Source organism: Lathyrus oleraceus, chromosome 2 (assembly GCF_024323335.1).
Source record: "Lathyrus oleraceus cultivar Zhongwan6 chromosome 2, CAAS_Psat_ZW6_1.0, whole genome shotgun sequence".
Lineage (NCBI taxonomy): Eukaryota > Viridiplantae > Streptophyta > Magnoliopsida > Fabales > Fabaceae > Lathyrus > Lathyrus oleraceus.
Window position 1 is genome coordinate 28,832,311 of NC_066580.1, and position 27,679 is coordinate 28,859,989.

Below are 27,679 nucleotides of genomic sequence, written 5' to 3' on the forward strand. Positions count from 1 at the left end.
TGTCAAGTGTAGGTACTCTACATATTTTCACATCTCCTCTATCTATTATCTCTCGAATGAGGTGATAACGCCTAAGTATGTGTTTGGATCGTTGGTGAGATCTAGGCTCCTTAGCTTGTGCGATAGCACCATTGTTATCACAATAGAGACCAATGGGATCCACAATGCTAGGAACTATGTCAAGTTCACTAATGAACTTTTTGATCCAAACAGCTTCCTTTGCTGCACTTGATGCAGCAATATACTCGGCCTCGGTTGTAGAATCAGCAACTGTATCTTGCTTTGAACTTTTCCAGCTCACGGCGCCACCGTTTAAGCAAAACACGTAACCAGATTGCGATCTAAAATCATCCTTATCTGTCTGGAAGCTAGCATCGGTGTATCCAATTACAACCAACTCTTCCTGACCTCCATATATCAAGAATGAGTCCTTAGTCCTTCTCAAGTACTTAAGGATATTCTTGACAGCTACCCAATGGGCATCACCAGGATCAGATTGGTACCTACTCGTTGCACTTAAAGCATACGAGACATCTGATCGAGTACATAACATGGCATACATGATAGATCTTATTGCAGATGCATATGGAATCTTATTCATGCGATCCCTTTCTTCCTTAGTTGAAGGGGATTGTGTTTTTGATAGACACATGCCATGTTGCATATGTATGAATCCTTTCTTGGAATCATGCATGTTAAAGCGTCTCAGCACTTTGTCTATGTACGTACTCTGACTTAGGCCAAGCAGTTTTTGTGATCTATCTCTATAGATTCTGATTCCTAATATATAGGATGTTTCACCTAGGTCCTTCATAGAAAAGCATTTCCCCAACCAAGACTTTACTTGTTGCAGGGTAGGGACATCGTTTCCAATGAGTAATATGTCATCTACATATAATACCAGGAACACGATCATGCTCCCACTAACCTTCTTGTAGACACAAGGCTCATCTTCGTTCTTGATGAATCCATATTGTTTTACTGTTTCATCAAAATGAAGATTCCAGCTTCTGGAAGCTTGCTTCAATCCATAGATTGACCTTTGTAACTTACATATCTTTTGGACTTCTTCTGGTATGTCAAATCCTTCAGGTTGTGTCATGTACACATCCTCAAGAAGATTCCCATTAAGGAAAGCAGTTTTGACATCCATCTGCCATATTTCATAATCATGATATGCAGCGATAGCAAGTAAAATCCGAACAGATTTAAGCATTGCAACTAGTGAAAAGGTTTCATCATAGTCAACCCCATGAATTTGTTTATATCCTTTTGCAACCAGTCTTGCCTTATAGGTATGTATCTTACCATCCATGTCAGTCTTCCTTTTGAAGACCCACTTGCATCCTATAGGGTTAACTCCTACAGGAGGCTCTACCAAGGTCCAAACTTGGTTTGTGTACATAGAATTCATTTCAGATTTCATGGCTTCTAGCCACTTCTCAGACTTGGGACCAGTTATGGCCTCTTGGTAGGTCACAGGCTCATCCTTATCCATGAGTAATACATCACCTTGATCTGTTATGAGATATCCATATCTCTCAGGTAGGTGACGTATCATGCTTGACATACGCTGGTCTTGTTCTACTTGAGCAGGTTGCTCTTCCACAACTACTTGTGTTTCCTGCTCTAATTCCTCCATAGGTGTATCGATGCTTTGTGATTCTTTAATTTCTTCAAGCTCTACTTTCCTCCCACTGATTCCTTTGGAAATAAAATCCTTTTTTAGGAAAACTCCAGTTCGAGCGACAAACACTTTGCCCTCTGAAGGATTGTAGAAGCAATACCCTATTGTTTCTTTAGGATACCCCACAAATAAGCATTTGTCAGATTTGGGCTCAAGCTTAGTTGAAATTTGTCGTTTCACATAAACTTCGCAACCCCAAATCTTCATGTAAGACATATGTGGTTTCTTACCAGTCCGTATCTCATATGGTGTCTTCTCAACCTTTTTGGATGGAACACGGTTAAGTGTGTAAGCTGCTATCAATAGTGCATGTCCCCAAAAGGAGTTTGGAAGATCGGCGTGACTCATCATGGATCGGACCATGTCTAACAGGGTTCGATTTCTTCTCTCAGATACACCATTCCATTGGGGTGTTCCAGGAGGAGTAAGTTGGGATAGGATCCCACACTCTTTCAGATGGTCATCAAACTCCAGGCTTAAATATTCACCACCTCGATCTGATCGAAGAGTTTTAATATTCTTACCCAGTTGGTTTTGTACTTCATTCTTGAATTCCTTGAACTTTTCAAAGGACTCTGATTTGTGTTTCATTAAATACACATAACCATATCTACTGAAATCATCAGTGAATGTGATGAAGTACTGAAAACCTCCTCTGACTGGTATGTTCAGTGGTCCACATACATTAGTATGTATGAGGGCCAAAAGATCATTAGCTCTTTCACCTTTTCTTGTGAATGGAGACTTTGTCATCTTTCCAATTAAACAAGATCTGCATGTCTCATATGATTCATAATCAAAAGAGTCCAAGAGTCCATCTTTATGGAGTTTGGAAATGCGTTTCTCATTTATGTGGCCTAATCGACAATGCCAAAGGTAAGTTGGATTTAACTCATTAGGTTTCATCCTTTTAGTATTAATGTTATAAATAGGCATTTCAAGATCAAGGACATATAATCCATTGTTCATTTGTGCAGTAGCATAGAATATATCATTCAAATAAATTGAGCAACAATTGTTCTTTATTATAAATGAAAAACCAAACTTGTCCAAACAAGAAACGGAAATAATATTCCTGCTAATTGTAGGTACATAATAACAGTTCTCTAACTGAATTATTAAACCACTAGCTAAAGTCAATACATAAGTTCCTACGGCTAAAGCAGCAACCTTTGCTCCATTGCCAACTCGTAGGTCGACTTCACCTTTTGCCAAATCTCTACTCCTTTTTAGTCCCAGCACATTGGTACAAATGTGAGAAACGCATCCAGTATCTAATACCCATGATGCAGAAGCAGATAAATTAATTTCAATAACAAAAATACCTGAAGTTGAAGTCTCTACTCCATTCTTCTTATCTTCCAGGTACTTTAGGCAGTTTCTCTTCCAGTGTCCGGTCTTACCGCAATGGAAGCAAGTGCCTTCTTTTGCTATGCCTCCACTAGGCTTTAAAGCAGCAACGGTGGGTTTGGGTTTGGCAACTTCCTTGCTTTTCCCTTTATCACCCTGCTTAGTGGGCCTTTTGTTCTGTCTCTTTCCATTTCCGATCATCAGAATGGACTTCCCTTTTGACTTCAGATTCTGCTCAACAATTCTTAACATGGCGAGCAGTTCAGGAAGAGATTTGTCCATATCATTCATATTAAAATTTAGGACAAATTGACTGAATCTATCTGGCAACGATTGCAAGATCAAATCAGTCGCAAGTTCCTTTCCGAAGGGAAAACCCAATCTCTCAAGGTTCTCCACATACCCAATCATCTTGAGCACATGGGGACCTACAGGGGCTCCCTCAGCTAACTTGCCTTGAAAAAGGGATTTTGAAATTTCAAATCTCTCATGCCTTGCTTGCTCTTGATAGAGCATCTTCAGGTGTTCGATCATATCGAACGCTGCCATGTTCTCATGTTGCTTTTGCAATTCTGAGTTCATGGTAGCTAGCATGAGACAAGCAGTTTCATTGGCATCATCGACATGCTTCTTATAAGCATCTCTTTCTGCCTTAGGTGCAGAACTAGGAGGTTCCTCTTCAGGAACAGGTTTCTCCAAGACATACAGCTTTTTATCATGTTTGAGGACAATCCTCAGGTTTCGGTGCCAATCCAGAAAATTTGTCCCAGACAATTTTTCTTTGTCAAGGATTGATCGCAAGATGTTGTTAGAGGTGTTTGTTGTCATGGTAATCTACATAAGAATTAATGAAAATATAAGTATCATTGATATATTTAATTAGGCCTTTAATTAAATATGATCCCACTATTTTACTCAAAACAAATAACCTTCATCATTTGATTCGGAAAATCCCGTTGGAAGATTTTCTAGTGGGTCGAGATCCATATTTCACTTCGTTCTAAGTCCGCGTAGGCGGATTACACAAAACTAGGTTATTTAGGTAGGAACTCCTTCCAATTGTATCTCATACAACTCTCGAAAATTTCAGTTGGGTGAATAACTCCTTATTCCAATCCATCATATGGATCATTCACAACTCTTGCTTCTAAACATATATAATCTTATTATAATTTGTTTAGTTAAGTTTGACCCATTGTTTTAACAATTGGATATTACAATTATCCCATCGCACCTTACTAATATAGAACATGCACCTCGCGTAGGCGAAACCTACATTATCCAATAGTAGTCTTGATGAGTGTTAAAACTTGGAAAGCATAAACTTAATATATTAATTTTGAGGGAATTTGCAATTATTTTGATCTCACCAACTTATTTATCATATAAATCATCTCTCACATGCATCAACATACATACACATGCATCAACATACATATACAATGAAACAACATGCATCAACATACATACACATGCATCAACATACAACATATCATATAAACAGTTATTACAAGAACAATTTCACATTCACTGCTTGACAAGAGATCTTCAACCCTAATAACTCTGTCACTCGTCTCTCTCAACCCTAACAGTTAGAACTTGATTTAGTGATTATAGATCTTCAACCACCCCTCTCTCCACCTATAATTATGTTTGCAAAGTAAATAATATTTTGCAACAAAATTAGAGGTGAATGGAGGGGTGGTTGAAGATCTACAATCATTAAACCAAGTTTTAACGGTCAAGGAACAACATCCAGATAACGGTGTGAAGAATTATTGTCAAGAATTGAACGTGTACTTCTTTTCTAATACAACTTTATCTATCATATTATAATTTTCTAATGAAGTTTGGAAAGTTATATATTCGATAAGGGATTGGAAAAACACTCAAACCACATAATATATAATAAACTCATCTTTTCAATAAACATTAACAACAACATTCATCAAAAACATTCATAAACAATAAACCATAAACAACAAACACGATACAACAAACATATCAAGTCATAGAATGCTTCATAAACGTACCATACATGTCCCATAATGGCGTGTCCATAATGAAATAAGGATGAAGCTAAAATTAGAGCCGCAAACTTGTGTCTATCTTGAATGGATGTCATCCTGGATCTTTGACACAAGTTTGCAACACTAACTTTAGCTTTATCCTCTTTATTAAAACAAGCACCTCTACCTAGCTTCGTACTATTTATTGAAACAGGCATCCCTACCTACAAGTCAAAACAAGGAGAAAGTTCAAACATTATGAAACAAGCTATTGAAATAGATTTTGAAAAAAAAACTATAGTGAAAACGAACCTATAAATACCCATTAGCTAAGATTTGATGTTATGGTTTCGTTTTGGGGTTTCCATATGAGAGAGACGAGTGACAGAGTTATTAGGGTTTTGTTTTGAGAGAGGCGAGTGAAAAAGTTGTTAGAGTTTTATTTTGAGAGAGACAACTATTATGTACTAAAGCGAGAGATAGTTTCACTTATATAAAATAACCAACACCTTTCACCACGGTTGAAAATAAAAACCGTGGTGATATACAAGGTGATCACATTATTATCACGATAAATGGCCAAATTGTTGGTGTTGGGATTCAAACAATTTCACTTCATATATATTTCACTACGGTTTTTCTATATGACCGTTGTGACATGTCCTTTATAAATACAAAAAAAAACGTCAAAAAATAAACTATTATTATGGTTAACACCATGATCGTTGTAAAATGGGTGTTACGAAAGATATATTTTGTAGTGGTGTCTGCTTTAGTTGAATGGGTTGAAGAAGCAATTGGAAGAGTTGCTTGAGAAGAAATTTGTCTGACTGCGTGTTTCATAGTGGGGTACGTCGATGTTCCTAGTCAAGAAGAAAGATGGTAGCATGAGGTTGTGTGTTGACAATCGACAGTTGAATAAAGCGATGATCAAGAACAAGTATCCACTTGCGAGGATTGATGATTTGATGGATCAGTTAGTTGGTGCTTGTGTGTTTAGTAAAATTGAATTGCATTAGGGTTATCATCAAATTCGTGTGAAGTTAGAAGATATTCAGAAGACTGCCTTCAAAACGAGGTATGGTCATTACGAGTATTCGATAATTCCATATGGAGTGTCTAATGCGCTTGGAGTGTTCATGGAGTACGTGGATAGAATATTTCATCCATACTTATATCAGTTTATGGTTGTGTTCATCGATGATATCTTGATTTATTCGAAGCTTGATGGAGAGCATGTAAAACATCTGAGGGTTGTGTTGCATACATTGAAAGAGAAGAAGTTAAATGTGAAGTTGTCCAAGTGTGATTTCTGGTTGCGAGAAGTGATTTTCCTTTGACACGTAATTTTGACTGGTGGTATTGTTGTTGATCCATCGAAGATAGATGCGGTGTTGTAGTGGAAGATTTCGGAGCCTGTTAAGGAGATTATAAGTTTTCTTGGTTTGGCTGGGTACTACAGGAAGTTTATTGAGGGTTTTTCAAAGTTAGCATTGCCTTTGACTCGAAAAGGTCAAACCTATGTTTGGGATGTGCATTGCGAAGAGTTTCCAAGAACTCAAGAAGAAGCTGACGCCTATTTCAGTTTTGATATTGCCAAATCCAAGTGAGTCATTTGTTGTGTATTGTGATGCTTCTAAGATGGGTCTAGGTGGCGTGTTGCTGCAGAATGGTCAGGTTATGGCTTACGCTTATATACAGTTGTGAGTTCATGAAAAGAATTATCCTACGCATGATCTAGAGTTGGTAGCAGTGGTGTTCATGTTGAAGATTTGGAGACATTATCTGTTTGACTCCATATTTGAGGTGTTCACTGATCAGAAGAGTTTGCAGTACATGTTTGATCAGAAGGAGTTGAATATGAGACAAAGGAGATGACTCGAATTTCTGAAGGATTATGATTTTGGCATGAGTTACCATCTGGGTAAAGCTAATGTTGTAGCTGATACGTTGAGTAAGAAGTTGTTACATATGTCGATGCTCATGGTTTGAGAATTGGAATTGATTGAGAAATTCAGAGACATGAGTCTAGTGTGTGAAAAGACTCCTAATAATGTGAAATTGAGTATGTTGGAGCTGACCGATGGTATCCTTGAAGAGATCAGAAGAGGCCAGAAGATCGATGTGGAATTGGTTGATCAGTTAGTGTTAATCAATCAAGGTAATGGGAAACTTCAAAATTGACGAGAATGGTGTGATGAGGTTCAGAGATAGGGTTTGCGTACCGGATGTGTCAGAGCTTAAGAAGAGTATTCTTGAGGAAGATCATAGAAGTGATCTGAGTATCTATCCTGGTGCCACTAAAATGTATCAAGACTTAAAGAAATTATTCAGAGTTCATACAATATATCACATTGTCTCTCAATATATGATCTTGTAACACACAAGATTGGACCCTATAAATCATAAAAGTGTAAGAGGTGACCTCTACTTTCGAGGACAAACTCAATTCCCCAGTTGTAATTAGGGGTGTTCATGTGCGTGGGTCGAACCGCAAACTCGTCAATTCAAATCGAACAAATCTATTAATTACTCAAACTTGTTAATTTACCGCCAATAACTTTGGGTAGAGTATTAGGTTTAAGTTTCTCGACCCGTTAACCAAACTCAATAATGTAAAATTAGTGATTTATTATTTTAACTAAATATAAATAAAATTAGTATATGACTACAAACTACTTTTTTGTCCTAATTTTTCACTCATCACCAATATTTTTACTAAGTCAATATTCGACCAATAAATTTATGTAATTTTAATATTAAGTGTGTTTGCTTATTTGTTTTTGCATCATTTCCAATTTATGAATTTTATAGAAATGACGTGTTCGATAGAATTTGATATTGTTATTAAGTGTTATAACATGAATGGATTTTATTTGATACTATTATTATATGATACTAATATGTGAAATTACATATTAGAGGATAAACTCAACCCATTAAATTTTGAATGAGTTGGGTAACGAGATAAGTTAAACCCTGTCTTCGATCGTCCTTCGCAACGGGATAAGTTAAACCCTGTCTTGTCTTCGATCGTCCTTCGCAACTCTTTATCAAATAAAATAGTTGCCTCCTCCGTATGATTAGATTAGGTTGACACTTTCTTAACCAAAAAAATAGTTTAGCAATAACCATGCAAGAACGAAGTAGAATAACCTCACTACGAAGATCCCTTAATTGTAACACAAGATACATTAACTCAACAACCCTAGCATCTCTCTTTATGTACAAACCCTCGACAAATCCTTCATATCGATTAACGACTCCTCCAAACAACTTTATCCCCAACATCAACCTCCCAATATTAGAAAGAAATAACTCCCACAAAGTCTACTACCATCACACAATATTCAATCAGAGACCTGATCCTAAATCTGTCACCCGAATAATGTTAATGACTTAAGTCACTTCGATATCATGAAATCATTTGTTAACTTAACTAAGAAAGAAATGCAATCATAACATAAGAATCGTTGGCATTACTAGCAATATCATACAACGAATTTACCAAAACATTACTAATATTTCCTCATTGAAGTTGTTTTGTTCAACAACAAAATTATCCCATCTATCTATAAACATAACATCTAATTACACCACAAACTCCACCTCCTCCCCCTAAAAAAACAAGAAAAAAAACTTGTGACCAAAAGAAAATCTTCTCATTTCAATTCCAACAACCTTAAACTACCAAAAGAGAGGGAAAATAAATTTAATAGGAACAAAGAGAATGAAGCAGTGCATTGAGACCACAAAGGATAAGGATGATACTAATATATGCAATGAGTCAAAGGATATACAAAATTCTTCACAAAGGATTATTATGAAGTTGTTATTTGGCCAGTCAACTCCATGATGGTGATGTTGGTTTGTAGACCATGTCTTGGGAAGTTGTAGAACCATAGTTTAAATCAAGGTTGTGAAGCTGTTCCATCAACTGCGATCGCCTTTCCTTGAAAAAATCAAGACGGGTCGTTAACTCTACTAACGTCGAAGATGCTACAGATGGATGTCTTCCGTATTCTGTCACCTGAAACCAATGATTCTTACCATGTTAGTTCCTACACTAGTTACCGATGATAACATAGAAGAAACTCGGTTATGACCGTTCAACTTCTGTTGCGCGTGATAACATAGAAGAAACTCGGTTATGACCGTTCAACTTCTGTTATGCATGATAACATAGAAGAAACTCGGTTATGACCGTTCAACTTCTGTTATGCATGATAACATAGAAGAAACTCGGTTATGACCGTTCAACTTCTGTTATGCATGATAACATAGAAGAAACTCGGTTATGACCGTTCAACTTCTGTTATGCGTGATATCATAGAAGAAACTCGGTTATGACTGTTCAACTTCTGTTGCGCTGTAGCCACTATTTGATAACATTGGCTACGACAAAATGATGGTAATAGATTTTAAGGCTGCGCAGTGCTTGAACTTAATTCTTACCTCTGCTGCTCTTGAGGTAGAAGGCACCGAGCCGGAATCAACAACACCGAGTTCATCTACGGACATACTTGTCGATGCCTCGGTGCTTTTCGAATCACTAGGACTCGAATCTATAAACGGCTTCCGAGACGTCTGCCTAGTACCATTACCAGAAGCCAATACTTGTCCTTTGATATTTCTCCAATCATTTCCCAACACACTCTCCTGTTGAAATATAAAGCCAAATTTTGCCTGTGTTATCGAACCGAGAAGAATCCTCAAAACCGTAAAGAATATATCATCCACAGGAAATGGACAGATTTGATCACATTCCGAATTATTTTAATTTTCGTTTCGAGAAACAAACTATAAAACGTACCTCGGTTCTTTGTTTCCTTTCATGATTACAATAAGCAAGCGTTGAATCAAAATCTTGCTGAAGAAATCTCCTGCATAAGACAGATAAACTTACATTACTTCGCAAGTTTTTCAAATAATCACTTTTTTTCCCGATTAAGTGCTTAAAGATAACATATCTCTGCATACTCACGGCTGAGGAAGATTTTGTGCGTGCTGGTATCGATCACCACCTACATCAGTAAGTGAACCGTAATGATGTTGTCTTTGCTGATTAAGTTGATGGTGAAGTTCCGCAACCTTTTGTTTCAACCTAGCCACATCGGCTTCAGCAAGTGCAATCTCCTCTAGCTCAGCCTTCGTCTTTTACATAATTAGATTTTCGTAAGATCGTGCGTATTAATGAAAGCAATCAAAAGAAAGAAAGAAAAAAGGACGAGAATAAAAGACCTTGGAATCCATTCCGCGTGAATTGGAAATTTGTCCCGAGGACATGCTCAAACCAACTTCCAAAGCAGCTCTAAGATCCCTCTCAGCTTGCAACTGTTCTTGCAACCTTGAAACCTATAGTGAAGAAACGAGAGTCAGATACAAATAAGTGTCGCAATAAATATCGGGGAATAGGTAGAAAAAGTACGTCTTGTTCAAGTGCCAAGCGCCGCTCGTGCAAAGCTTGTTTCCTTCTCTCTAAGCTTGCTTGTAAAATTGCATTGCCTCTAGCCTAAATTGAAAACAAGAAAAACTCCATTACAGACAAAACATCAACATTGTGTGAAATATGGCGTAAATGAGCAAGTAAATAAAATTTTACCTCCTTTGCGATCCTATGTTGCAAATCGTTTTTCGCAATCTCTAACCTTTGAATAGCAAGCCTTAAACAACAAAAGTAATATGTTTATACCTTTTCAAGGGAAAAATACAATGCAAAGGGCTATCGAAGAATGCTTCGGAACTCTATCAAGAATCACATTCTACTAAGGAAAAGATGAGTTCAAAGCTAAGAATCTTACTCCTCTTCTCCAGAAGAGTCAACCGACTCCACTGACGGTGACTTCCTCGGCTGTTTTAATTAGCAAAAACCATCGGACATCAAAATTACTTTATATTGATATACTATTGATATTGATGTGAGGAAATGGTCGAAAAACAACACTCACATTGCTTCTTCCCCAGAAGGTTGACCGTTTAGAACTAAAGCTTGTGCCACTACTAGCTTTACCAGTTTGCTTTCCAGAACCCGATTCTATTCCAGGCACAGGTAAATGGTTGCCGGGATCCATTGAAGATAAAATCTCACCCATGGAACGATATGATTCCGTCGAAGGCAACACAATCGGCACATCTTTCTCGTCAACTGAGTTCTCATTCCCTTTTCTTTGCTTGCTTTTATCCTCAGATAGATGGATATCAGGAACAGCATTCCGATTTGAATTTCCAGCCTTAGCGTGATTACTAGTCGAGGATCCAACGTCGGAATCATCTCCTCCATATGCCTGCTGCAAGAGCAAAAAAGTTAAGAATTTATTTTATCTTTTATTTCGTATATAAGGGATGAACTAGGATAGAGTATTGGACAACCTTGTAATCATAAAGATCACTGCCGGCATAACCACTACTTTCGCTTAATTTTCCACTGTGAACACGATCAGCATCATCATCTGTTTCTTGATCATTTTCATTCTCTGCATCATGGTAACCGTTTTCTTTATTATCTATATTATCATCATCAGTCGAGTCTTCAGTCCCGCTGTTTTCAACCCGAGAATCCGCTGAAATAGAACATCTTTGTATATTTTCTTCCTGAACAAGCAAATAGAAATGAAGTTCCAGAATTGAATATAAATCATACACAAACCAGAAAGTAGTTAATCAAAAGAAAGTTTCTTACGTCAAATACATTCTCGTACTCCTCCAACAAAGTGGTAATAATTGCCTGAGCGTTGTTTGCAGCATTGGCGGCAGCAAGAAGCTGTGCCGAACTATCACCACTACCATCAAATTCATCCTCTAGCTCACATTCTCCGGCTAACAGAGGCCGTAAGAGCAAAGGTGCCATGCACGCAGCAACGGCAGAAGCAGTCATCCTATTCTCGTTAGAATGAGAAGCGATCGTGTGCATCATCTTCAAAATTCTGTAAACGTAGAGATAACAATGCGTAAAGTTTGCATAAAGATGAAAACTTGAGATGTATAATGTATTTTTAGAGCTTTGGGAGAGAGATGACCTCTGTAACAAACGTCGATTTGGCTCTGGAAAGGTCTCCAATATAGCACAGCGCATTGCATTAATCCTAGCTTCCTTGCGATCAATTTCTTGCAAGAGAAAAAGAGTAACAGTGATAAGAACTTTTCCATCAGCATAGATTCATTCACATACATCGGGCATGTCAACATCAGCAGTTTTGCACAAGGCATGTAAAAAGATGTAGCAAATTTGAGGCGAAAAGCATCGCACTAAAAAGCTTAGCTCCGTCTACAAATTTATATTTTTCCCAATGCAGAATTTAGTTCCTATAACCAAATCTAGGTTGTGTGAAGATAAGTTTTTTGTTAACAATCGGCATAATCATATTAGGAACTAGCTATATTTTGTTGACGCCGGCCTATGAACATTTTCAAGCAAAATCACGTCGAATGCGGGACTTCTAAACAGTAACTTACAAATCCTAAGAACGAACAAAAACCAATACTAACATAGCAATCAGCAGAACTACGCAACACTAGCATATACAATTTATTCTTAAAAGCATATATGCTAAACTTACTATAAGCCTCCAACAATGCAGTACAGCATGAAGCTGGAACCGGAGACGAGGGAAGCTCCCTTAGAACATGCTGTAAATCGACCATGCGGAAAGTCATAAGTAAAGATGGATTTTACGTTTGATAGGGAAAAAGTTGTAAAGAATAAGCTTTACTATTATCGAAACTAGCATGGATACCTTAACACAGTCACCAACAACATGGGAATCTTCCTCTGCATCAAACTCAACCTTACCTGGTAATATCAGTAAACAATAAGGCATTTGTAACTTTCAAAAATGCTAATGGCATTTAAGAAAACTGTTAGTACCTTGCTCGTATTCTTGAACTCTTCGGTCTACTTCCTCAACGTCTGCAGCCTGCCGCAATATTCCTTCAACTTTAGTTCCTGCAAAAACGCGTTTCATTCATTTAACAGTGTTCGTCCATTGAAGCATGTCTCAACAGCATGGTATGAATATGAAAGGCACTTTAACATATAAACCACATCTTTTTTCCAATGAGCTTCAATGATTAAACACCAATGTTATGAAATTTCAGAAGTTCAATCTGCATTATTGAGATTAAAGGCTATTTTCCAAAAGTCCAGATTTGAAAAGGTACTTGCATTATCAATTTCTTAACTTGAAACAATTCTAGAAATGCTCACCCTCACCCTCACATTCCAACATTACCTCTCTCTATTGAGTGAATATGATGTGGTTTCCAGTTTCCACCACTTCATATGGTATCGTAGATACCGCTTTGGCTTAAGTGAGGGCAATCCTCATCTGACAAACCAATTTTGTCGAGTTGACTTAGGCCAACCCAAATTCTAAGATGGTATCAGAGTCTATCCAACATTTGTTGGGCCACATATTATCAGGCTTCCACAATCAGACCACTCGGATCACGTTTTAGATGTCTAGTTCAAGGCATGAGGGGTGTGTTCAGAGTTTCACATTGGGAGAGAAATGGTTAGTACATATGTTTATAAGAGGATGCAATCCACACCTGAGAAGCGATTTTGTCAGGTCGAGTTAGACCCTACCCAAATTCTAATATAATCCGAGTCTATCCAAGATTTGTTAGGCCACATACTACCAGGCTTCCACAATCGGACCACTCGGATCACGTTCCAGATGACCAGTCCAAGGTGTGAGGGGTGTGCACTAAGAGTTTCACATTGGGAGAGAGATGGTTTGTACATATGTTTATAAGAGAGTGGAATCTACACCTAACAAGCGATTTAATCAAGTTGAGTTAGACCCTATCCAAATTCTAAGATTTATTCTTAAATATTTTTAACCCCGCATTTGATTCATTTCTAGATCCATCTTGTCTAATAGTCAAGAAGTTTTTTTTGCTTTCAGAGCAAACAAAACTTTACGAGTAAGTACTAAAATTTAATGTATGACAAAAAGTGAGATGAAATGCAAAAACACCACTTCGTACAAGATCATTTACTTACCATACTTCTCTAGAAAACGAAGAGCTTTTTCAAGGAAAGACGGCCCTCCATCAATATCTTCGAGTGCTAGCAGAATCGGTCTTCCAACAACCAAAGACTTAACCGGACGCTTGTCTCTCCCTATAAGCACAATAAGAAATACATATATTGTTAACCGCAGAAACTCAAACCAAAATAACAAAAACAAGATCGTTATTGACATGTAGGAAAGATAAAATTAAAAATAAGAACGAACATTGATTGAAAGACCCTTCAATAGAATCAGTTGTCTCATTCCTGAAAATCCCGTTGTGTCCCATGACAAGGGCAGCACTTGGTGCTTGTGCAAGGGCTTGTTCAAGAGCTGTCTTCCATTCAAATAAGTCTTCCGACGTCTCCGCCTAAAACATCTCAACAATTAACGTGCCGTTTTCAAGTAGTGTAAATTGAATTCCAATCCATCTACTTAAAATTGTAATAGTAAATGAATCACCTTAAGGGTGAACGCTCGACCATCGCGTCCATCTGGAAATAATACTGTTAGTAGCTTTTTGTCTTCTCTAACAACAACACTGAAAAAACAAAAATTCACAATTTTAACATGGATCGTCAAAATTTAAAACCACAGCAAAAAAAAATACAATTCACCAAACATACCTCCCCGAGTTGTTTAGGTCAATACCGCCCAAAGTCAGGTTTACTTCCCCGCCTCTCTGAGGAAGAGCACTCTACATAATCGATCAATGAAAATTCAGTTGTAGATAATAGCAAAAGTAATCACATGTATTTGAGTTAAATTCTGCACTCTATGCTAGTTTTCAAAAACAAATCATCGCCGAGTAAGCTTAACCAATCACTTATCATTGTATGCTTTTCTTGTTTAATTAGAGAGTCGCAACATACAGAACAACATAAGAGACAAAAAATACCAAAGAAAACATCTTAAGAATGGTGGGAAAGATCTGAGTGATACTAACAGGGTCATTTTTGAAGAAAACCAGCGACGTGCGCGTGAGTATAAACCACCTCTTCTTCCAGGACTTCCAGCCTATTCCTACAAAATAGGAAATAATTGATGAGTTCCTATATTATAACATTGACAAAAAACACGAACTGCCAAAATGGAACTAAGAAAATCATTTAGCCGCTATCAACTCTCGCCACTTATGGAAACAAACAATCAGAATCAGGTTCTGATAAATGATTATCGACCATAATCGTGGCCGTGACATCCAGGTGTTTGAAACCTCCAGACGACCAAAAATTCGGCAAGATAAGTTGCATTTGATCGTGATTCTCTATAGTGCATATACAATGCTCAAGATATGGATACCAACCTTTGGAAGATATGAAAAGTGGGCCACTTTTAAAAACCTGCAAAATAGTAATGTGTGTTAGAAATTAACCAAGTCAAACGATCCTAATTGCGCCATGTGAGGAAAAGATAAAATAGAAAAAGACGATTTCTTCAGGGGCGTTCACCAAAATCACATTGAAAAACCATAGACACTGAAGCTTAGTTTTCAAGCTTCAATTAAATCTTGATGAAAACGGGCCGAGAGTCTGAGACACGGGATAGAAGACTAATACACGAAACGAAACATATGCTAATCCAATTCATAGCTTCTTATGCAATTAAAATCCTAATTCTGAACAAACTCAACACAGTTCCTCATCCAGCCTCAACATTTAACGATGAAACCAAAACCTCAAACCCTACTCAACTTCCTTAACTAACCAATTCATGAATCAAATAATCAAATCAAATGCTCCTAACTCAGTAACAAAAATCAACAAGCCCTTAAAAAATCATAACTTCATTCTCAAACTTCATTCCAATAACCTCATAATAGAATCTATTTATCAAAATAAAAAAAGTTGAATCTGATAAATTCCCTCCAAAAGAGAAAACATACCGTATTTGAAGCCCCAGGTCTAGGTCTCTCAAAAGCTGCTAAAGAAGCAGACATTTCCAAACACACACAAACAAAATCAGTGATAACCCAACATTGCCATTGCCACTGGTTCCAAAAACCATCAAACCCAAAATCTCAACTTCCCTAATGAATCAACCCATCCAAAAGATCCAAGAGCAAAATCACTGAGATCTAACCAAAAAACCAACACCTTTCAGAACTCACTACTCGATGGTGACATCAGATTCAGCCGTCACTTCCAAAAAAATCCCAACTTTATAATACCCTTTAGAGAAAAACACATAAGGGTATAACCCTTCCCTTCTGGGGTAGAATTTTCTGTCACTTTCTATATGATTTTTTTGTTCTCGATTGTTGGATTAGGTGAGATGAAGAAGGAACAGTGGTTGTGTTAATGTGAAAAAAAAATGAGAAGAGAAGATAAAAAAGAAACAAGGGTTCTTTGCTTTTCACCTACTTCTAGCACAGAGAGAGAGAGGAGAGAGAGAGAGAGGGGGGGGTAGAGAGAGAAACAACGTTGGGTCTGATATAGTCAAGTTGAAGTCTTGTAAAGTAACTGACAAATGAGAATGTGACACGTCAGCAATGTTACAGGGTTAGTGGATGTAAGTAAATTATGGATGTTACCTAAACAAACATAAATTGTTGTTTCATATGGATGTGTCTGTTTTGTTTGTGTTAATTCAAAAATAAAAAATTCATCTACTTTTTTTATTTTATTTTTTAATTTTACTGTCTGAACACATTAATTAAAGAATCAACCAAAATAAATATAACTTGTTTGCATATGTAAAGAAATTTAAAGTTGGAATTTTTTTTTGAAAAGGGATATTTTTAGTTTGAAAATATTTAATATTTGATGTTTTAGACAAATGTTTTAGATTTAGTTTCTTAATATGTGGCCTTGTAACATATGTTAATATTTTATTATATTGAGTTTAGATCAAGATTGTAAATAAAGTTTATACCAGAGCTTTTTTAATAATTGAATTTTATTAATGACGTTTAACATTTTTAATTTTATTTTAAATATTTATTGAACATTATTATATTTAATATATTAAGAGTTAAATATGGCATGTTTCAAAAAGAAGATAGATTAGTATTCAACTTTTTGAGAAGAAAAAAAAAAGTTACTAATTTTTGTATAAATATACATTGAATAGTTTACTTGAGAATTAGATTGACATAACAATCAACGTATAAAATCTACTCTTTTTTTTAATGACAAGAAGAGAATATTCACTTAATTTATGTTTGATATTTCATCTTGAAAACTTAGAATTGATTTTGAGTTTATAAATTGTTTTTAATATTTTTTAAATATTTTTTTAATATAATTATTTTTGTATTTATAATTTATTTTAATTTAAAATAAAAATTTATATTTTTTGAATTCAGATGTAATTCGTTTTTATTTTATACAATAAAGCACTTTATAATTAACATCTTTTCGATGAAAAATCATTTTTTAGAATCAATTTATTTAAAATTTATTTTGTAATCAAACGTGTGATTTTTTTATATTTTATTTTACATTTAAAACACTCAAATAAAATTAATTGTCTTCAATTTGTATAAGTTTAAATTATAATCTATAGTTATTGAATCATAAGATAGTTTTTATATTATTGTTCAATCTTTTTTTATGCAAATATATTTAAACATTAATTATTTTATATTTAATTTATTATTAATTATAATCAATTTTACCTAATAAATTCAGTTAGAATAATTTTTATTACTACTTAATCAAACACATGTTTAGTACATGTTTTGAATTTATATAACTATTTCAAGTAACCATGCAAATTTCTAACCATTATAATAATTCTTTAATTGACTCCACTTTATGCGTGTATATAAAGATTGACTTTTTTTAATTGAATTTATTGACAGCTAGTAATAAACACTCGAATGTTTTCTAACAAATGTCATTTTTATGACCATTTTTGTGGGGGGACAACTAGCCCTAATTATGAAAAAATTTGAACATTGACTAATGACTTGACCTACATTGAAAATACTCCTAATTAACGTTGAGATTTATGTTTAAGGCCCGTTTCCTAGGATTCTTTAAAAAATATATATATTCTTTATAGTGTAGTTATGTTTTTTTATAAGTTTTTCTTCTGAGTTTAATTTAATATTTTGTTTTAATTAATTTTTTAATTTTATTTCATGTGATAGTAAATTCATTTGTATAAATTTAAGTTAATATATATAATTAAAAATTAATACATTATTTAAACCGCGAATATTTGCATTAATGGTAGAAAATACAACTCTCACAATTTAATAATTAAAGAATTAAAACGAAAAATTTGTTAATTAATTATACCTTGATAAGATTCAATTTATTGAAAACAAATTTTATATTCAAATAAAATAACAATTTTTATTAAAAATATTATTAGAACATTGAAAATTTACTAGTACCTGTGTTTTTTTATCTATATTATCAAAATATATTTAATTATAATCTTTTTAATATTAATATTTTTTCAAAAAAAAAATTATGTTTTCTTTTCTAGAAAACAATATTCAAATTATTTACATCAACAATGTTTTTTAAATTATATATAAATTTTTAATATAATTGAATTTATATTATTACCGTTCATTTTGTAATTAAATACTTCCTCCCTCAATTTTTTTTCAAATATTATTTTCTTGAAAAAAATTATTTATTTTTAATTATCACTTGTAAAATTTAAGATAGCATTAACTGCATTTTTATCAAATTTGTCCTTAATAATTTTACAAAATAAAAATAAAAAATATATATAATAAATAATTAAAAATATTATAGATAAAAAGGAATTATTATTTAAAACTGAGAAAATAACTTATTTTTAATTCTATTTAAATATATTTTATAAACTATCAAATAAGTTTATCTATATTAATTGAGCAATATACATGTATATCTTTATAACTACAAGTTAATTTTTTTCATATGAGTATGGCTCTAGATAACATTATTTTACTAGTATGTTCTAGATAACATTGTTGGGGACATCTCACTGTTACTCTATATCCGTGATTGCCACTTCTGTTCTGCACATGAGCTCTATCTAGCTTCTATCATGAAACTCCTACAATATTACTACTATTCAAATACTATATTCTTTTTTTGTTTTTTTGAGTATTTCTTATCTTAGATTCAAATTAGCCTTTTAGGATAAATTATTTTCACCTTTATGAGTTAACATCATGAAAATGTTGTAAAATACTCTAAATTTGTAGATCATTATCATCATCTTTAATTTAAAATATTACTTTTTATAGTTATGCATGAAAAATAAAATAAAAAAATTAATAAAAAATAAAAAAAAGATGTTAACTTTATATTAGAGGTTTCTGCCAATATTCTTTATTTTTATTTTTCATTATGAAAGGGGTCATCAAAGTCAACATCATTCATTTATAGAACCTTAGCTTATACTGCAACAAACCCATTTATATAAATACTAAGAATTGAAAATAAATTTAAGAAAATAAAAAAAACATAGATATGGTGATGTTTAGGAGTAACCGGCTGAGTAGGTAACCGGTGACATGCTGCTCTGTACAATTTGTCATGTTCGGTTAGAACAAGGAAACGAGGAGAGAGTTGTTTACATTTGCCAGCGTTTGTCTTTTGGGTAGCTTGTTTGGAACACCACTCAATCAACTACAATAGAAACCATCAAATCAATGGTGGTCCTAATTCATTTATTTTTAGGCTTTAGATAATTAATAAAACAATGTGCATGGTTTATTTTTTCAAAAGAAAATGCTGTATTACAATTATGAGGGGAATAATTAATTAGAGGGTTTTTCCTTTTTGGTGCAAGTTTGTTTTTGTCCAATTCTGGAATTATAATTGGTGTGTCCAAGGTGAATGAAATTAAATAAGTGGTATTGACCTTTAAGATGTGTGTAATAAAAATAATGTATCTTCAAATTTCCTAAGTAGCGGTTTTCATATGTTGGGTTGTTTTGAGTGAGTCAAACATTGGATTGGGATTTGACTTTTTGCGTCTTTGGTCGGTTAATAATAGTTGGCCCCAAAAGTTATATGAGAGAAATTTGTGTGACACCCTAAAATCCGAATTCCTTTTTTATATATAACATATAAAATATAGTTTTGCAGAATATTTATTTCAGATAGGTTATCAAATTGACAGAAAATAACAAAATATTTCTCATATATGAGTATTTATTCAACTGTTGAATCAAACATAGTAATTTGAAAAACATGAATCTTGACTCTGATGTCACAATACCAGAGTTTTATTGCAATCAAGCGTACTAGTTGACTTAACAGTTCAACAAACATAAACACGAAAGAAAACTAACAAAGAGATCTTTTACACCATCCTCGATAAAAGTATTGCACTATTTCGCAATCTCGATATGAGGATATTCTGCACATAGATTCAAGTTATAGGAACATCGAAATACAAGGGTGAAATACATTCTACAAGTTATAAGGTATAATAATAGCAAATGTTAACATAAATCGCAGCATATGATGTTACACAATCATACAAAATTACACGACATTATGCAATATATAATGAATTCTTATGCAATGCATTTTTTCCTCTACTGTGTATGCATGTGATACCAGTCACTGAACTCATAGCTTATTCTGGAAGGACATATGGGCTACCTTATATGCCACAACACTCTTTTTTAGTTTTATAGTTTATGAGGACACGTGAGTTATGTTTCGTACTACAACACTCTCTCTAGATGTTTGTAAACTCCCAACGGTCTAGGAATAGATGTGGGTTATATACGTACTATAACACTCGCGCTAAACTCTAATCTAGGAGGACATGCGAGCCAGGTCCGTACTACAACACTCTCTCTAAACGTTTGTAGACTCTTAACTATCTAGAGATACATGCGAGTTACGACCATACTACAACACTCTTTGCTAGATGCAAATCTACTCTCACTCTAGTATAATGCATGATAACCATACATGCGCAAATTCCTACATAACCTCATTCCTCTCTTGAAACACATTTACACTACGCCAAATAAGGGAAAAGAGGGCGCTTATTTTGGCCTATAACAGCGCTTTTAAGCGCCCTCTAAAGTGGCGCTGGCATAGGTAAAGACAGCGCTTTGTTTTCCTGGAGAAAGCGCTGTCTAAAGTGGCCCTTTAAGGGCCACATTATAGTGCGCTTTTAGAAAAAAGCGCCCTCTGGAGTGGTCCATAAAGGGACACCTTAGAGGGCGCTTTCTGGAAAAAGCGCCCTCTAAAGTTGTCAATGTAAAGTGTTTAGAGGGCGCTTTCTGGAAAAAGCGCCCTCTAAAGTTGTCAATGTAAAGTGTTTAGAGGGCGCTTTCTGGACAAAGCGCCCTCTAAAGTTGTCAATGTAAAATGTTTAGAGGGCGCTTCCTACAGAAAGCGCCCTCTAAAGTGTTAAGCGCCCTCTAAAGTTGTCAATGTAAAGTGTTTAGAGGGTGCTTTCTGGACAAAGCGCCCTCTAAAGTTGTCAATGTAAAATGTTTAGAGGGCGCTTCCTACAGAAAGCGCCCTCTAAAGTGTTAGTTATTTTAAAAAAATTTGTTTGAAAAACAGTGAATATTTAATTGGTAACCTGTTCGCATGCTGCAAAAGTGTAAAATTCATATTGATTTCATCCTTTAATCCAATGTTATACACCATTAATCCATTGATATATACAACATGAATCCATTTATATACAACATTAATCCTCCATATATACAACATAATATATGATTCTTTGATCAACAATATCCAACAACATATTCATGATTTAGTAAAAGTACAACAACAATATACAACATATATACAACAACAACATACAACAACAACATTCCATACATATATGTACAACAATATACAACCTAGCTATATGATTCTTTGATCAACAATGAATTGACACAATTCATCCTTCATTTCATCCAAATGAGCTCTTGAGTAAGATTTGTATTCCTCAAAGTACTACAATTAAGAGAATAAAACATATTCATGATTTAGTAACAAATTAGATGAAATATCCGATAATATTAAAATAAACCCTAAGTTATTATTCCATACCATTTTTGGGATGTCTATACGATTCAACGCAATGATATCTCTCATAAATCTCAATACAAAAAATCCGCAATCGACCGAATTATTTTGCTGAGGACACTACACAGAAAAACAAACAATATATATATAGTTAATTTCTTACAAACACTATTATAAGCAAAAAAAACAAACACTATTATAAGCAAAAATAAGATACTTAATATATACCTGAACTCTGATCCAGGTAATGTCCTTCCTATTGCGATAATTCTTTTTCGATCTAAATTTTATTATTGCCCTAACAAAATAAAAACGTATATTGAGATCAATCTGACAGACATAATTAAATATACAAATACACACGAATATTTAGGGGAATTTCACTTACGCGTCAACCGTCTTCTTCATACTCGGATATTTACTCCAATCACCCGATAACGAATCGAGATAATACACTATTAGTCTCGAAAGATCGATAGCAACCAACACCCAGTGACCACTATAAAATAAAACAAAAATTTAGATGAATGAAAATTTTCTACGTAAAAGATATACATAGATTAGAATGAAATTATTAGAAAGAAAATCTAACCCGTTGCCAGAATTAAACGGTAAAAAATACAAACTGGGTGTAGTATTATCGCCGGCCGCCATGAATCTATCGACTAGATCATTCTTTACGGATGTTGGATTTTTCGTTATTAACGTTGCGTTGATACGGGAAGCAGCAATAAAATTGAAACGGTTACACAATTCAGTTCCCCGCAGCAATGTTACATACATATACCTTAAATAGAAACATAATAAACATTAGACTACTCATTGAAATGTGTAAATAAATTGTTCAACTAAGTAAATTATAGATTTATCGGAGTACCATATGTATGTATGAATGACAGCGATGCCCAATTCGTCGTGTTCAAAAAGTTGTTGCATGTCCTCCTTTGCAATTATTTCGAAATGAGCAGCTCCGAAAACACCTTCATCAAAATCTATACTACGAATGGCCCCGTGCATAATATCGGACTCATTCACCATTTTCTCAAGACGCATCATAATTTGAGATTTTGTCCTGGACGTCGTTGGAGGAATATCGTTACCAGCTTTTTTCAACTTTCGACCGGGAACCTAAAAATTCATATAAATTAAATCATGACTTTTTGTGATGCAACAGAATCGTTGCGTATATAATTTAATAGGTATATATATTTGTACCTCTTTTAGAGATGCAACCGACTCGATGCGTCTTGAAATCCCTTTACCAGCTTTATGCGTGGGTCTTGTAGGAGTCTAACATTACCATATAATAAGGATTGATTAAATATCATAATTGTAGCTGAATTGAAATGTGAATACTAAAGATTCATAATCATTTAGAACATATATACCTCGGCATCTGGGAAAATTAGATCTGACGGCCATCCAACAAAGGATCCGACTGCTTCTCGCATCAACGTTGTCTCTGAAACAACGTCAGGTAATGGTAGAAGCGCGTCGGTATCTAATACAAGGTCAACCGAAACTTTCATATATCCCACCGGGAGGGGATTATGGTGAAGTAATTCACCCGAAATGTTGTGCACTTTTCTCTTGCCAACCATGCGATAAGTTGGTGACGATAGATACAGCTGACAAGGTGAAATGCCCTAAACCAATAATAAATGTTATTGTTAACGTGTATATGTGTCAAGTAAAAAAGTGCTATTTTAATTTCATAATAACATATATAATTACCTCGGGAAATTTCGGTTGACAATTGATACTAGCTCGGTCACTAGTATCTTTTGCCTTGGAGGCGCACCTTTCCTCTCTATACCTTGCATTCTCGTTTTACAGTTGGAGTACTTGTGCCCTTAACTCCGCCAAGGTCTCCATCACCTCTTTGTTGGTAGGATTTTTTGTTTTTGGTTTTTTATAAAATGACGACGGAGTCACACCAAAACCCTTACCCCTCACACGACCGGAATACTCAGGAACATTTAGTACTCGACTAAGTACGCTCCTGCAATCCTGGACCTCGGTTGAAGGTAAGGTTTGGGATAAAGTCTCGTGAAATATTATTAGAGGAGATTAAAAATTAATTATATGTCTAACAAAATTTTCGATATAATTAAAGAAATAATGTTACATATACTTACACATTCGTCATAAACAGTTTGGACCGCTTCAACGACAGCCCCATCCTTCCCAACCCGAGCAGCCTTCCATAATACGTGCTCCGGAAGAGATGTTGCGTCACTTTTCTCCTCGGCTAGCTACACATTGAATTAGATTATAAGATCATCAATTATAACATATTGTGACAATGTATAAGCTCATAGCATTTGAATATACTCACAATTCTTTGTTGTAACCGTGCATATCCCGTACGCCCTTTTTTGTACGGATACGCGGGTTTTGATGCCCTTTTTCCGATTTATGTCGCTTACTTCCTGGATAAAAAAGTTTAAGGCATATTAGAACCAAGTAACTTAACAATTGTATAATACCATAATTAATAGACATTACATGGAATTTTTCGTTTCTTCGTTTGGCGACAAAGTTATTCCATTCATCGGCTGAAATAATCTCGGCATACTTCATTGGCCGTTCTGCTTCAACAAATTTTCCTTCCTCATCCTTGAGAAATTTGTTGGACAAAAAGGATCGAAATCCTCGGAGTCTTTTTCCGGCCAATTGAATACAATATTTTTGCCGGCTTTCATCGATGTGAAAGGATCTCTAAAAAACATACACATGGAGTGTGTTATTATAAAGTAATATTATAACAATATATGGTCAACAAATAGTCAACAAAAAAAACATATAACAATATATGGTAAGTACCTGTATCTCCGACCATATTTTTTCTTTGCCAACCTTCAAGTCCGGACTTCTCCAATTATCACATGTAATCGGAATATGTTGTCGAACAAGGAAACCAATGTAACTTGCCAACATTGAACCGTTAGGCTCAATTAGTTGGTCTTCAGCACTCCAATGTACTTCAAATTTTACACCCTTGTCTCTTGCACGAATGATTGACTTCATAACAGTCAATCCTCGTTTGATTTCTTTTTCAACATTGTTACGTGATCCATTCGCGTCATGGGTATCGTCTTGGTTAGCCATTTTATCTGTAATATAGAAATGATTCAATAAGACCCAAGTAAGACAATGATTCAATACGTGAACACATTCATATACCTTCCATTTCTCTCATGTTACAACAATCTAAACTCTTTTTCTTTTATCATTATTGAATACAAACTCACACACACCTACTGCATGCAAAAGACCAATGCAAACTTATGGTGTTTGGAACATGAACAAACTTGCATCCATAATCATCAAACTTCTAAGCACAAGCTCAAACACACTTCAAATGATATCAGTTTTCAATCAGAAATAAAAAACTCAGTTTGCCCTAAACAACATTAATCAACATAATGCACAAAATGTAAAACTAAGTTTAGAAAATGCCCTAATCAAACACATGAAGAAAGTGAACGGTAACGATGGAGAAGAGAAATACCTTCAAGGTGACGGTAACGATGGAGAAGAAAGTGAACAGTGACGGTGGACGTGAACGTGAACGTAGCAGCAGAAAAAGGCGACGGCGACGATGACGGTGAGGGAGGGAGAACGAACGGAGGACGAGAGTAATCGCAGTAGAGAGTAATCGCAGTAGAGAGAAAACCCAGTTACGTAAACGAAATAGCTTATAGAGAGGGAAAATAAAGAGACATGCAGTATATGTTATAATTTTAATGTTTACTAAAGGGGACCTTAGAGGGCGCTTTTGTAAAAAAAGCGCCCTCTAAAGGGGGCTTAAGAGGGCGCTTCTGAAAGCGCTCTCTAAGGCTTTCCAAAAGCTCCTTCTAAACTGGAAATGTACATGGACTTAGAGAGCGCTTTTTTAAAAGCGCCCTCTAAGGGTAACCTTAGAGGGCGCTTTCACTAAAGCGCCCTCTATTGATGTCCCTCCATTTCCTCATTATTTTTTTTTTGCTTCACTTTAGAGGGCGCTTTGTTACAAAAGCGCCCTCTAAAGGGGGCCTAAGAGGGCGCTTCTAAAAGCGCTCTCTAAGGCTTTCCAAAAGCGCCTTATAAACTGGAAATGTACATGGACATAGAGAGCGCTTTTTTAAAAGCGCCCTCTAAGGTTACCCTTAGAGGGCGCTTTCAATAAAGCGTCCTCTATTGGTGTCCCTCCATTTCCTCATTATTTTTTCGCTTCACTTTAGAGTGCGCTTTGTTACAAAAGCGCCCTCTAAAGTGCGCTGTCTATTCCAATAGTATGCTCCTTATTTTTTCTCTTCACTTTAGAGTGCGCTTTTGTAATAAAGCGCCCTCTAAGGGGCGCTGTCTATTCCAGTTTTTGGCGTAGTGTTACCTTGATTACCACATTAGGGCTTCAACAGGTTTTACCACATGTTCACTTTTATTTCTGCATTAGGGCTTCACAATGGTTTTATCAAACCTCTAACTTGATTGCCACAATGATGCGCCACCTAAAGATTTATCATTCATCATGCAAACATTTGTGTAAACTAAATCTAGAATATTTGACCTCCAATGAGGACCATTACTATTAAAGGAAATTATATGTTGATTACAAGAAAAATAATGAGTGCATGTTTTTAGAGGAGTACCTTTCACCTGAAGAAAAATTTTCTTTGCAAGGATGTTGAGTCCTTTCTCACTCAAGTGACTCAGACATGTATGCCATAAATCACTAGATGTGTCTCTAATTGCATTCACTTACTCCTTGCATAGCTTTATAGGCATCCCATAAGGAGATGTGAGATTTTTCTCCTTTGTTACCACTAATGACCCTTTGGTGATCTTACACATGCCACCAGTACCAAAGTAAGTGTGATAACCTTCAATATCCAAGACTTTTACATAAATCCAGTTGAGGCGAATATCAGGAACATGTCTCACATTCTTCAATTTAATCTTGCATCTAACACCAATTTTAACCCAAACATCTTCCATACCAACAATTTCACAAACTCCCTCATTTCCTATTTTTACCGTCCCAAAATCACCAGCGATATAAGATGAGAAGAAATCAAGTATAAGAGTAACATGATACGAGACACCTGAATCAATAATCCAAGTCGAATCTTGACATACAAGGTTTATGAAATTATCATCATAAATAATGTAGACATCACTGTGTGCAACTGTTTGTGTCTTTATCATTAGTTGTGGTTCTTGCGCATAACACATTATTAATTGTGGTAACCTTCATCTTTCCCTTGAATATTCTCTTTTGAGAAACATGTAATTCATTTTTATGTGTCTCACATGTTGGTGCAAGCCCTAGAGGTCAATACTTTTGGTGCTTGTATCGAATTATTTATTAATAATAAAAGGTTTTTTCTTTATTATGTTTGTTTAATAAAGTTCCTAGAATAGCTAGTCCGTTTAATGTATCAAGTGTGACTTAATCATGAGATCACATTAAACATAAGGACGTTATTCTTAAAGTATTTGTAGTCGAGCTTTATTGTGAAGTGGGATAACATTAAAGCATTAAGACTATTATATATAGACTGATGATCACATCTCATGGATCATGGATAAGGAGTTATCAAGTCTTAAATATATGTATGAATATTAAGAGTAATATTTATACTGGATTGACCCGCTATGAGAATACTATATAGAATATTATGCAAA

At 35.0% G+C, this 27,679-nt stretch overlaps 1 protein-coding gene across 2 annotated transcripts; it reads right to left on the reverse strand.

The window, feature by feature from the left end:
• Positions 1–8,549: 8,549 nt before the first annotated feature.
• LOC127117842 (rho GTPase-activating protein 7) lies at positions 8,550–16,478 on the reverse strand. Of its 2 annotated transcripts, none has more exons than XM_051047962.1 (22): positions 15,946–16,478; positions 15,367–15,403; positions 15,007–15,083; positions 14,687–14,757; positions 14,523–14,601; positions 14,286–14,430; positions 14,051–14,170; positions 12,911–12,988; positions 12,780–12,835; positions 12,603–12,672; positions 12,063–12,150; positions 11,726–11,969; positions 11,416–11,637; positions 10,995–11,330; positions 10,848–10,897; positions 10,649–10,709; positions 10,475–10,558; positions 10,288–10,401; positions 10,031–10,200; positions 9,860–9,929; positions 9,502–9,705; positions 8,550–9,076 (listed from the first exon to the last, which is right to left on the reverse strand). In XM_051047962.1, exons 1-22 carry the CDS (start codon positions 15,997–15,999, stop codon positions 8,891–8,893), a joined length of 2,616 nt encoding a protein of 871 aa, XP_050903919.1. In that variant the 5' UTR covers positions 16,000–16,478; the 3' UTR covers positions 8,550–8,890. The 2 variants fall into 2 exon arrangements, with proteins under 2 accessions (XP_050903919.1, XP_050903918.1); XM_051047961.1 differs by having other exon boundaries at positions 10,995–11,333.
• Positions 16,479–27,679: the final 11,201 nt, after the last annotated feature.

What these genes read in the sequence shown, in the direction of transcription:
- LOC127117842 (XM_051047961.1), bottom strand. Translation starts at nt 15,999, where the DNA reads ATGTCTGCTTCTTTAGCAGCTTTTGAGAGACCTAGACCTGGGGCTTCA. An exon ending in TCGTTTTCTAGAGAAGTATG is followed by an intron (nt 12,989 to 14,050) that starts GTAAGTAAATGA and finishes GCGTTTTTGCAG; the next exon opens with GAACTAAAGTTGAAGGAATA. An exon ending in AGTACGAGAATGTATTTGAC is followed by an intron (nt 11,638 to 11,725) that starts GTAAGAAACTTT and finishes TTGCTTGTTCAG; the next exon opens with GAAGAAAATATACAAAGATG.